Source organism: Chiloscyllium plagiosum, chromosome 7, assembly GCF_004010195.1.
Source record: "Chiloscyllium plagiosum isolate BGI_BamShark_2017 chromosome 7, ASM401019v2, whole genome shotgun sequence".
Taxonomy (NCBI): Eukaryota; Metazoa; Chordata; class Chondrichthyes; order Orectolobiformes; family Hemiscylliidae; genus Chiloscyllium; species Chiloscyllium plagiosum.
The window spans coordinates 21,069,409-21,082,983 of NC_057716.1; the positions used below are offsets into that span (position 1 = coordinate 21,069,409).

Here is a 13,575-nt window from a genome sequence, read left to right on the forward strand (position 1 = left end):
CATACCTTTAGTATCAATCCACAGTATAGCACAAGATTGCATTATGCTTTTAATTCTGAGCTTTGCTTTGCTTATTTACAACTAGGGTTATATATTGGTCCTTGGCAGATCAAACTTGCACCACATTTGCTGTCACTCGAGATAAGTACATGGAATCAAACAAATCCAATCTCTGGCAAAAGGTACACATTGGTGAATTACACAATAACCATAATAAAACTGAGTTCCTGTACTTCAGTATGCATTGCCAAAAAGAAAACAGTTTGGCAGCAGTTGACTGACCTGCAAAGACACCACAGTGCAAAACCAAGACCACAGTAGGGGTCAAGACAAACTGCAATCTGTCGGGAAGGGTACAGCTCACACTGCAATTTGATAGAACGACACATGGCACTTGTTGCCTCGTGGGACATCTGTTGACAATGAGAACAAGACACAAACAGGTATATAATTCTAGATTTTCCTTTGTTCCAATGTAAATTTCAAATTGAAATCCATGGAAGGTCATCACACTTCAGGCAAGGGAAAAGGTTGAAGAGGACAGTCCTTCATGGTAACCTTAGCCAGTCCAGGAATTGAACCCACACTGCTGGTAGTAGTCTGCATTGCAAACCAGCAACCCAGCCAAGGAAGCTCACTGACCCGTGTTTACAATACTAACTGTACCTCAAAAATACTTAATTGACTGTAAAACACAGACATTCTATTGTAAAAGCTATTATATGTAAACTCAAGATTTTCTTTCTTACTCAAGTCTTTATTTTATGTTGGTTGGTTTAGGCACTTAAAACACATGAAATTGCTCATACTAATTGGATATATGGATCAAAACAGAAGAGTATTGCAGCTGGAATTCTACAATAAAAAAAACTTCAGACAAGACTTCAGAGATGCCCTTTCCCAAAGTGTGATGACAGTTCTTCCCATCTCAGATTCTGCTTTGTAGTTAGAGTAGAACATGCATAAAATCTTGCTGTAATGCCCATCATATCAAGCACAGTGAGGGGCATGAAATATCAAATTAGATTGGGCAATTTGCTGATTTTCAGAATTCTCACTGCCACCTTAGTTAGCACATACATCTATCCATACATCAGGAAAGACTCCATACCTTCACTCCTGCAAGAATTCCAGTGGTGGATACACTGAAGTCCAAATAAGCCAACATTTCAGGTGTTGGTGCTTTATATATTTGGGGAGGCTTCTTTCGGGGTAAGTCATCTAATTGAAAGACAAATGTCAAAAATAATTATTAATCATGATTAGTGCAAATTATTAAAATATCAATAGCAAACTCACCATGGAAAAGGTAAACAGTTTTACTTCTCATATGTGTAGTTTTCTCAAGACAGATCTTTTACTGACATTCAATTTTATACTCAGTCGAGTCAAAATAAATGTGCTTGATCACAAAATGTCCTGAAAAGGGTGTACTTCAAGTTCACATTGGCCCTAATTACTTTCTTGGAGCAGAGGAAGGTTAGCAACTTTCATTAATTCCCAGAGAACTTGACAATGGGCAGGAGTCAAATATCCAGTTATCTTTCAGTGTATACCTGGGAGAACTGGAATAGATGTCATTGATATACAGGTATACTCCGCTATCCAAAAGTAGAGCGCTGCCAGAAACCTTCTGAAAGCCGAAAATGGCGTAAAGCAGAGATGCAAGTTTTATATGGGAAAACCTTTGCTGTTTTGCATAAAAGCAAAAATGCTTTTTGGATTTGCGCAAACAACTACTAATGTAGGTCTTTCGTAAAAACAAAGCGGCGTAAAGCAAACGGCCGAAAAGCAGGGGATACCTGTACGTTTTTTACTAATCTTTCGAGAGGTGAACTGAAGAAATTTCATGAGATGAGGCTAAATCAAAATTGTCAAGTTGACAGTCACTAAGTGAATAAAGAGTAACTGTTTGAATCAACTACCTTTAACAAATTGCAAAATGGAGGAACCCTATTCTAAGAACATAAACACAAGTAGTAAAACAGTAAATAATTCAGAACCTCAAGCCTTCTCCAGCATTTAACAGAATCTTGGCAAATTTGATCAGGGCTTCAACTCTGCCTTCCTTTCACAACTTTTAGCTCCCTTGTAATATCAGAAATGTATTAAAATTGGTCAAAAACTATTGTCTAACTAATCTGCAGTTTTTTTAAAAACTAAAATCCTACCGGTATCTAAAACTGTGGGCCAGCTCTTGATATCGACGGCTGCAGCTGCCTCCTTTGAGCGGAACAGTTTTAATATAGCTTGTGTTGTGAGTATGCAGACAGATTTGCTTACCTAAATAGAAAAAAAAAGGAAAAATGATAACACGTCTCCAAAATCATTTGGGGAGGTCAATTAATGACCAGAATTTGTTTGGCAATAGTGGGTGTACCAGAGAAATACTGGGCAATCCAAAACATCAATTTATTCATTCATTATTTTCCTATGGGTGTTTACACCACAACGCAACAACATTCCTCACCCAAATAAATTGCAGTAGCTTTCCGACACGTTGTAAAATCAAAAATCTGAAACTAAAGTAGGAGATGTTGCCAATTGGCTGAGATAAAGGATAGTGACATTTTGAATAGGTATTTTTAAACTGATTTATTACTTCAGTATTCTACCTACAGTAAGTTTTGTTTTCATCTCCAATATGAATATCAAGTCACTTTAATAACAGCAAAATATAGCAGTTGCAAGCTCTTTGATCTTATGTACAAAAGAGTTTTTTTGAAGAAGTAACAAAGGATAAATGAGGGCAGAGTGGTAGATGCGATCTATATGGACTTCAGTAAGGCGTTCGACAAGGTTCCCCATGGGGGACTGGTGAGCAAGGTTAGATCTCATGGAATACCAGGGAGAACTCGCCATTTGGGTACAGAACTGGTTCAAAAGGTAGAAGACAGAGGGTGATGGTGGAGGGTTGTTTTTCAGACTGGAGGCCTGTGACCAGAGGAGTGCCACAAGGATCGGTGCTGGGTCCGCTACGCTTCATCAGATACATAAATGTTTTGGATGTGAGCATAAGAGGTATAGTTGTGAAGTTTACAGATGACACCAAAATTGGAGGTGTAGTGGACAGCAAAGAAGGTTATCTCAGATAACAATGGGATCTTGATCAGGTGGGCCAATGGGCTAAGAAGTGGCAGATGGAGATTAATTCAGATAAATGTGAGGTGCTGCATTTTGGGAAAGCAACGCTTAGCAGGACTTATGCACTTAATGGTAAGGTCTTAGAGAGTGTTGCTGAACAGAGACCTTGGAGTGTGGGTTTACTGCTCCTTGAAAGTGGAGTCGCAGGTAGATAGGATAGTAAAGGCGGCGTTTGGTATGCTTTCCTTTATTGGTCAGAGTATTGAATACAGGAGTTGGGAGGTCATGTTGCGGCTGTACAGGACATTGGTTAGGCCACGGTTGGAATATTGCGTGCAAATCTGGGTCTCCTTCCTATTGGAAAGATGTTGTGAAACTTGAAAGGGTTCAGAAAAGATTTAAAAGGATGTTGCCAGGGTTGGAGGATTTGAGCTATAGGGAGAGGCTGAACAGGCTGGGGCTGTTTTCCCTGGAGCGTCGGAGGCTGAGGGGTGACTTTACAGTGATTTACAAAATTATGAGGAGCATGGATAGGTTAAATAGACAAAGTCTTTTCCCTGGGGTGGGGCAGTCCAGAACGAGGGGGCACAGCTTTAGAGTGAGAGGGGAAAGATAATCTAGAGACCTAAGGGGCAACTTTTACACGCAGAAGGTGTATGGGATGAGCTGCCACAGGAAGTGGTGGAGGCTGGTACAATTGCAACATTTAAAAGGCATTTGGATGGGTATATGAATAGGAAGGGTTTGCAGGGTTATGGGCGGGGTGCTGGCAGGTGGGACGAGATTGGGTTGGGATGTCTGGTCGGCATGGACAGGTTTGACCGAAGGGTTCCTTGCTGTACATCTGTATGACTCTAAATGAATAACCAACAGTGGCAAGTGTTACTTGTGTCTGCTAAAGACAAAATGTTCCGAATTTTTACTGAGAAAATAAAAGTATTTCCTATTGACTTTTGAAAGTTTGCAGCTGAAGACACTATGGAAAGTTGGTGAGGAGATCCAGTGGAATTCATCTTAATTTTATACTTACGTAGTTCCATATCGGTCCTGATGGGCTACAGATCTGAGAGCCTGAGATTATTTTTGTCTGGCCAGTTTTATTGATAAAGCCACTCAATGTGAGCTCACTCCCTTGATTCCAACATCCCACTTACAAAGGAAACAACATATTTACAACAGACAGAGCATTTTCCATAACCAGTCTCCTCAAAGCACTTTGCAGGTAGCTTCTTAAGTGTTATCACTATTACAATAGGAAAACAGGAACAAGAGTGCGTCATTCAGCCATTCAAGGTTACTCCACCAGTTATTAAAATCATGGCAAATCTGATCTTGGCTTCAACTCCACCTGACCTTCAGAACTTTGAGCTTCCTCATAATAACAGAAATGTGTCAAAATTGTTCAAAAACGTTACCGAATTAATTTGCAGGATTTTTGAAAACTAATATCCTACTGGTTTCAAAAACTGTGGGCCAGCTCTTGATCTCCATGGTTGTAGCTGCCTGCTTTGAGCACAGCAGTTTTAATATAGTTTGTGTTGAGAGTTTGCAAACAAATTTGCTTGGATCAGGGTTGATCAGATTGTGACCATAACTCCACAACCCTTGACCACCATGTTGATCAAAAAATCCATCTGAGCCTTGAGTAAATTCAATGAGTTCTGGGAAGAGATTTTAATAAACCAATTCTCAAATATAATTTATTTTCATCTTAGTCTGTTAAGTAAAAATGTAATTCTTAAACTGGGTGCTGAAGTTCAGTTTTTCCTGTCAAGTTTACTCAGATCTTCAATGCTTCAATAAAACCACTTCTCGTTCTTCTCAATATCAATAGGTAAAGCCCCAAATGTTCCACATTTCTCAGAAGAAAAGGATTGATCCTGGAAATTAATCAAGGGAACCTTCTCTGAACTGTTGCTATTATCTTTTTTCAAATATGAGACAAAAATAAGACACAGCATTCCAGACTCCATAAAGTCCTTGACAGTTATACTAAAAATTCCTTTCTTAAATTCCGTAAGAACATAAGAATTAGGAGGAATCCAAGCCAGCTTTGCCATTTAACACAATCAAGGACAATCTTATCTTGACCTCATCTCCACATGCTTGCCTGCTCGCCAAAACCCTTGAACCTATTATTAATTCAAAATCTGTCTGTGGCCTCCTTAAACTTGATTCAATACCCCAGCATCTACCATACTCTCAGGTAGTGAATTCTGAGACACTAAGATAAATAATTTGTCCTCATTTCAGGTTTAAAAATGCCACTCCTTTTCCTAAAATTATGACCTCTCGTTCTAGATTGCCCCACAAGAGAAAACATTGGCTCCACCTTTATCTTGGTAATTGCTTTTAGCATCTTGTGTAACTCAATTGAACCTCCCCACATCCTTCGAAACCCTAGTGCACACAGGTCTAAACTGCTCCAGTAGCCTTCCATTTGCCTTCTGAACTGCTTTTTGTATGTACAAACTAATCTTGAGAGATTCATGTTTGAGAACATCCAGATGCTTATGTATCTCTGATTTCTGCACCTCCTTCCATTTAAATAATAGACTACTTTTCTAGTCTTCCTGACAAAGTGGCTAATTTTGCACTTTCTGACACAATACACCATCTGCCAATTTTATTTTGCCAACTTAGTTAACTTATCTATATTGAAATGCAGAATCTTTACTTCCTCTTGACAACACACTTTCTGATCTAGCTTGGTGTCACTGGCAAATTCAGCTACCACACACTCAGTTCCTCCATCTAAGTCAGGCACAATGATTGTAAATTTGAGAACCCAGTACTGATCCACAATCCAAAAGTTATTTGCCAATCCAAAAAGGACCAGTCTTTTCTTACTCTGCTTCTTGTTAGCAAACCAATCCTTAATTCATGCTAATGTATTACTTTTATACCTTTTTTTTGTGCAGTAATCTCGGATGAAGCATGCTATCAAATGTCTTTTGGAAACCAAAGTATATCACAGCCACAGGTTCTCCCTTATCTATCCTGCTTGTTCCTTCCTCAAAAACTCTCATACATGACTATACGCTCTCCTGTCCTATTTTTCTAATCAACTTGTTCAGAGATATTATACTCGCTCTACTGCCCTAATCTTTCGTTTCCCAGTTCACTTTAGTGCATTCCGTCTTCATACTGTTCTACTTACCTTAATTTACATTTAATACCAGGAAATCAAAGTTCTCCCCTTCAAGTTGAAGGTTTAATTAACCCTGTCTCCTTATTACCAAGGTCTTGCTGCTCTTAGAAATTGTCCAGGCTACACTCAGTGTATTTTCCAAGTTGATAAAGTGTGCTGCTGGAAAAGGCACCGGCAGCATCTGAGGAGCAACAGAGTCGACATTTTGGGCATAAGTCTTCATCAGGGCTGGAGAGCGGTGGAGGGGTAAAGGGGATGAGAAATAAATAGGTGAGGGGGTTGGGCCAGGGAAAAGTAGGAGGAATGGCGAGAGGTGGGTGAAGGTAGATGGTAACTATGATAGGGCAGGGGAAGAGTGGAGTGGATACTTGGGAATGAAGATGGACATGTAGGTCAGGTCAAGAGGGTGGTACCGAGTTGGAGGACTGGATCTGGGCTGGGGTGGGGTGGGAAGATTTGGAAACTGGAGAATTCAATGTGGAGGCCACGTGCTTGTATGCTCCCAAAGGAGAAGACGAGGTATTCTTCCTCCAGTTCGCAGGTGGTCTTGTTTAGGCAGTGGAGGCGGCCCAGAATGGACATGTCATCAGGGGAGTGGGAGCTGGAGTTGAAATGGATGGCCACCGGAAGGTGGGTTGATTGGTGCGTACGGACGAGAGATGGTCCCTGAACCAGCCTGAGTTTGTATTTGGTCTCTCCAATGTAGAGACCACAGAGAGCAATGGATGCAGTAAATGAGGTTAGAGGATATGCAAGAAAATCTCTGCCATATTTGGAATGATCTTTTGGGGCCTTGAAAGGAAGTGTGGGGGAAGATGTGGGTGCAGGTTTTGCACCTCTTAGAGCGAGAGGGGAAGGTGTCAGGTGCGGAGGAAGAGGGGTTGGTGGGGAGTGTGGACCAAACAAGGGAGTTCGGGAGGGAATGAGGCTTACTGGAGGTGGCAAAAATGACAGAGGATGATACGCTGGATTTGCAGATTAGTGGGGTGGAATGTGAGGACCAGGAAATGGATGAAATGTATTTGAGGGCATTGTTGATCATAGGGGAGGTGAAATTGTGGTCCTCAGATGTCCTGCAATGGGATCACTCATCCTGGAAGCAGATATAGTGGAGGCAGAGGAATTGGAAGTAAGCGAACATGTTTTTACAAGGGTTGGTTGGGAAGAGGTGTAGTCAAGATGGCGTGGGAGTCAGTGGGTTTGAAATAGATGTTAGTGTTGAATCAGTTACCAGAGATGGAGGTGTCCAGGAAGGAGAGGGAGGTGTCAGAGATGAATTTGAGGTCAGGGTGGAAGGTGTTGGTATAGTGCATGAACTGTTAAAGCTACTCAGGGAAGCATGAGGCAGTGCCAATAAGGACAACAATGCAATGGATGAAAAGATGGGGATGGTGGAAGTGTGGGTATGGAAGAGGAACTGTTCAATGTATCCTACAAAGAGGCAGGCAGAGCTGGGACCCATGCGGGTACAGATAGCTACCTCTCTGGTTTGTACGAAGTGGGAGGATTGAAAGGAGAAGTTGTTGAGGGTGAGGACCAGTTCCATCAATCGATTGAGAGCTTATTTTCAAGGCTATCTTTACCAATTGTGTGTTCCTGATCAACATGTGGATTAAATCACTCATGATCATTGAGGTATCTTCCTTACATATCTCATTTCTTTGTCTATACTCATTCCTAGAGTGTATACTAGTCCCAAAACAATGATGTTTTATCTTTCCTGTAACTTACTACCATCAAAACTAATTTGATATACCTTTCTCTTTCAAACTGAGTTTCTGTTAGCTTGCTAATTTTTAAAACTTTATAAGCTATTCCACCACATTTTGTTCGCACAACGTCTTTGTAAAACGTCAAATAATCGTCAATATTTAGGTCCTAGTTATGCCTTTATTAACAGGTTCATACATATTTATTTCTACAAGCTGAATGTGTAACAAATAATCGCACATTTATTTTTTGTCAAACAATTTTGCAATCTCTGGCCTTAACTGCTGTATTATCAAGTTTGTATGCTTGGACCCTTCCTGTCACATTCTGGTTATCATTACCCAAATTACAAAGGTGTTTTATGCTCTAGTGTTCCTCTTCGATTAAATATCTCCTCTCACGTGATCTTTTCCCCTTATTAGAGATGGCTTTAATCTAAATAATGCCCTAGTTACGAAGGATACACAGCAACTCATAAGCACTAAGACAAACTGCCAGAAATGACAAGGACAAGATAATATAGCTTTGGTTGGTGAGATAACTGTCAATCAGGATAAGAGGGTTAACTGCCCTACTCTTGTTCAAGACATTGCCACCAAATCTTTTGCACCCACTCCGAAGGCAAATAGGCCTGCAGTTTAACATCTCTGCTGAAAGACAGCGCCTTTAATTTGTGCAATGCTTTCTCAGTACTGCATTAGAGTGCCAGTCCTTGATTGTTATGTTTGGATACAGATACTTGTGATTAGTACGCAAGAATATAGCCAACCAGGTCTTGGCTAACACATGGCATTTACGCAATTATTTGGTACAATGATGCCTGCTTTTGTCTCATGCTGGCTTGAGAAAGTTTCCCCATTTATAAGAGGGGTAGAAAATAGTGTTTGAGTAAAAGCAAGAAAAATAAAGTTTTATTAAGTACAGATCTGTATGAAATAAATTTGGTTGCTAGAACACAGATACTGGTTTATTTCAGTAATATCATGACAATTTTAATCATGTATAAGAGTCACTTTTAAACAAGTATTTTCATTTGAACAGTCTGCACCAATATTTGGATGAACGGTAACATAAACAAGCTACTACTAAAAGAATAACAAAACAGCAGCAACCTTCACATAATTCAACCAGATTTCCTCCATATGTACATAAATCTGACAAGTGGTAGATGTGTCTCAATCTTTGCCTTCCATTGACAAAGCACATGGCTATCAGGAGATCCAACTGCACGAGAGTACCAGTCTTTAATTTTTACCAGTGCAAAAGCTGACTGATCTATCAGGAAAGAGGGATCACATCCAGAGTGAGACACAGCCTGAGCTGGCAGAGGTGAGTGTGGTGGCCAACTTGGAGGAGAAAGTGCTGGTGAAGTTGAAAGGTCTGAAGATAGATAGATCACTCAGACTATACTCCTGAGTTCTGAAGGAGATAGCTGAGGAGATTGTAGAGGCATTCGTGGAGATCCTTCAGGAATAACTGGAGTCAGGGAGAACCTCAGAGGATTGGAAACATGTCACCCCCTAGCTAAGGAGACAGAGGCAGAAAAAGCACAAAAATATAGCCATTAAGCCTGACCTCTTGTTTTCTGAAAGATCATTCTGATGGTTATGCTCTACAGTTAGGGACATCAATTTTTGAGGTGGACATAGTAATGCAAGGTAATTTCACTGGGCTAGTAATCAAGAGACCCAGGTTAATGCTCTAGGAACATGATTCAAATCCCACCTCTGCAGGATTCAGTTGAATTTGGAATTGAAAGTAAGTGTCAGCAATGATGACCATGAAACTATTGCCGATAGTTGCAAAGACCCATCTTCTTTACTGATGTTGTTTAAGGGAACATACCTGCCACCCTTACCTGGTCTGGCCCACATGTGGCTCAAAACCCAAGGCAATGTGGTTGACTCTTAACATGCCAAGCAACCAACTCAACCAAAACAATTAAGGATGGGAAACAATACTAGCCTTACCAGAAATGCCCACATCCCATCAAAGAATAAAACATTTCAAACAGTTAAGGATATTAAGTTAAAGACATTAATATTTAAACGTAAAAGCTATATTTCTCAAAACAGTGCTCAGAATTGATCACTATCCTACCTCTACAATCATTTTGACAGTAGGTAAAGTGGTAGCAAGGTTCTGTGGGTGTGGAGGTCGCACAGTGACAGGCACACATCCTGCATAAAGGCACCCATAGAAAGTCATTATGAGGTCGATACCTGAAGAAAGAAACAGAATGAAACACTGTTGTATTACAGTTCACAAAAACAAATTCCACAGGAATTGCCTCCTGTTCACAAATGATTAGAAAATTAAATACCAAAGTTGATTCAATGGCATCCATCTATGACATCTGCATGAACTTGGGTAAATTCAGAAACTACAATTATTGATAAAAAACAAAATTTTTACAGGTTTAGTAAAAATGCAAGACTTTCAAAATAATTTGTGCATTTTTACTTGAGGTTAAAACAGTTAAACACCAATTACAGATTAAAAAAAAGTAAACCACTGCTCAGAGCATTTGTACAATCGCAAAGATGCTCAAATGAAGTCTGCGAACTGTTGGATGTGCTTCTGGCAAATTAGATTATTTCTGGACAGAAAATTCTCTCATGTGCAGGGTACCTGGTAGATCCTTCAACCAGATCATACATGCACCATAATCAATAATTTAGTTTTACTTGCCCATGTAGCGATGATGTAGAAGACCTGGTGTTTGGATAAAATGAAACACTATATGCTAATGAAAGGACATGGAAATCTTGTTTTCATCTTCTTGAAGCTGACTATTGAACAAGGAGAAAGTGAGGACTGCAGATGCTGGATATCACCGTTACCATCCCACCTTTCCGCCCCACCCTCGACTCCAATCTATCACCATCACCCCCACTTTCATCCACCTTCTGGATTCCTACCTACCTTCCCCCAAGCCCCACATCCCTCCCATTTAACTCTGAGATCCCTTGGGCCACCTCGACATTCCTGATGTAGAGGTTATGCTCAACACATCAACTCTCCTGCTCCTCGGATGCTGCCGGACTGGCTGTGCTTTTTCAGCACCAAACGTTTTGATGCTGACTATTGAATGCTAATGAATAGTGAGACAAGACCAACGTAAGTAAAAATGATTTTACATTGAATGTATGAGCAACAGAAACAACTTTCAGTGATTGTGAAAATATTTAAGCCTTTTTAGGCAGCCCTTTGTGATCAAGATGGATTCAAATGACTGGTCATCTGCTTTCTTTTTCTGATACATAGACACTGCTGCCTAAAAATCTAAATATACTTTAATAAGTACCTTCTCTGAAATTAGTGGCCCAAAATGGAAGTGGGGTGATCTTATTTTCTGTATGAACTTGCTTAACTTACATAATATTTAGAGCCAAAAGCTTTGCCTTTGACTGTGCCCAATTCTGTTTTTGAGAGTGCCTTGTCAAGCTGGTGCTGCTCTGCTAAGTCTTGGCACTAATGTTCATTCCCAGAGCTCATAACAAAGGTGCTAGCAACATATCTTTAAAATCTCCAATGTCTTAAGTTGACATGATGTATTAAAGCACCATTTCTTGAGCCAGTTTTCTTGGATTAATCCTTTACGTGGTGAATTTTATTCTGCAATCCCCAATTTGTGTATTTGAGGGATGGCTCATGATTTAGTCAAAGAGACAGAGAGATGTACAGCACAGAATCAGACCCTTCGGTCCAACCTGTCCATGCCGACCAGATATCCCAACCCAATCTAGTCCCACCTGCCAGCACCCGGCCCATATTCCTCCAAACCCTTCCTATTCATATACCCATTCAAATGCCTTTTAAATGTTGCATTGTACCAGCCTCCATCACTTCCACTGGCAACTCATTCCATACACTTACCACTCTCTGCATGAAAAAGTTGCCCCTTAGGTCTCTTTTATATCTTTCCATTCCCACCCTAAATCTACGCCCTCTAGATCTGGACTTACCTCACCCCAGGGAAAAGACTGTCTATTTATCCTATCCATGCCCCTCATAATTTTGTGAACCTCTAAAAGGTCACCTCTCAGCCTCCGACACTCAGGAAAACAGCCCCAGTCTGTTCAGCCTCTCCCTATAGCTCAAATCCTCTAACCCTGGCAACATCCTTGTAAATCTTTTCTGAACCCTTTCAAGTTTCACAACATCTTTTCAATAGGAAGGAGACCAGAATTGCACACAATACTCCAACAGTGGCCTAACCAATGTCCTGTATAACTGCAACAGGACCTCCCAACTCCTGTACTCAATACTCTGACCAATAAAAGAAAGCATACCAAACGCCTTCTTCACTATCCCATCTCCCTGCGACTCCACTTTCAAAGAGTTATGAACCTGCACTCCAAGGTCTCTTTGTTCAGCAATACTCCCTAGGACCTTACCATTAAGTGTATAAGTCCTGCTAAGATTTGCTTTCCCAAAATGCAGCACCTCACATTTATCTGAATTAAACTCCATCTGCCACTTATCAGCCCATTGGCCCATCTGATCAAGATCCCATTGTAATCTGAGGTAACCTTCTTCGCTGTCCACTACACCTCCAATTTTGGTGTCATCTGCAAACTTAATAACTATACTCTTCTGCTCACATCCAAATAATTTATGTAAATGACAAAAAGTAGAGGACCCAGCACCAATCCTTGTGGCACTCCACTGGTCACAGGCCTCCAATCTGAAAAACAACCTTCCACCACCACCCTCTGTCTTCTACCTTTGAGCCAGTTCTGCATCGAAATGGCTAGTTCTCCCTTTATTCCATGAGATCTAATCAGTCTCCCATGGGGAACCTTATCGAACACCTTATTGAAGTCCATATAGATCACATCTACTGCTATGCCCTCATCAATTTTCTTTGTTACTTCTTCAAAAAAACTCAATCAAGTTTGCGAGACATGATTTCCCACGCGCAAAGCCATGCTGACTATCCAGAATCAGTCCTTACCTTTCCAAATACATGTACATCCTGTCCCTCAGGATTCCCTCCAACAACTTGCCCACCACCGACATCAGGGTCACCGGCCTATAGTTCCCTGGCTTGTCCTTACTACCCTTCTTAAAGAGTGACACCACGTTAGCCAACTTCCAGTCTTCTGGCACCTCACCTGTGGCTATCGATGACACAGATATCTCAGCAAGAGGCCCAGCAATCACTTCTCTAGCTTCCCACAGAGTTCTAGGTTACACCTGATCAGGTCCTGGGGATTTATTCACCTTTTATGCGTCTCAAGACATTCAGCCCTTCCTGCTCTATAATATGGACATTTTGCAAGGTGTCACCATCTATTTCGCTACTTTCTATATCTTCCATATCCTTTTCCACAGTAAATACTGATGCAAAATACTTGTTTAGTATCTCCTCCATTTTCTGCGGCTCCACACAAAGGCTGCCTTGCTGATCTTTGTGGAGCTTATTTTCTCCCTACTTACCCTTTTGTCCTTAATATTTTTGTCAAAACCCTTGGATTCTCCTTAATTCTATTTGCCAAAGCTATTTCATGTCCCCTTTATGCCTTCCTGATTTCCCTCTTAAGTATACTCTTACTTCCTTTATACTCTTCTAAGGATTCACTCGATCTATCCTGTCGATACCTTACATATGCTTCCTTCTTTTT

General features: G+C 40.7%; 1 protein-coding gene across 3 annotated transcripts in view; it reads right to left on the reverse strand.

The window, feature by feature from the left end:
• LOC122551395 (disco-interacting protein 2 homolog A-like) overlaps window positions 1-13,575 on the reverse strand; it is a 278,397-nt gene that overhangs the window by 25,652 nt on the left and 239,170 nt on the right. For all 3 annotated transcript variants that reach the window (XM_043693215.1, XM_043693216.1, XM_043693217.1), the window contains 4 exons: window positions 10,046-10,167; window positions 2,172-2,283; window positions 1,112-1,221; window positions 283-413 (listed from right to left, as the gene is read on the reverse strand). In XM_043693215.1, the coding sequence (XP_043549150.1) occupies window positions 283-413; window positions 1,112-1,221; window positions 2,172-2,283; window positions 10,046-10,167 (475 nt within the window). The remainder of the gene's footprint in view (window positions 1-282; window positions 414-1,111; window positions 1,222-2,171; window positions 2,284-10,045; window positions 10,168-13,575) is intronic.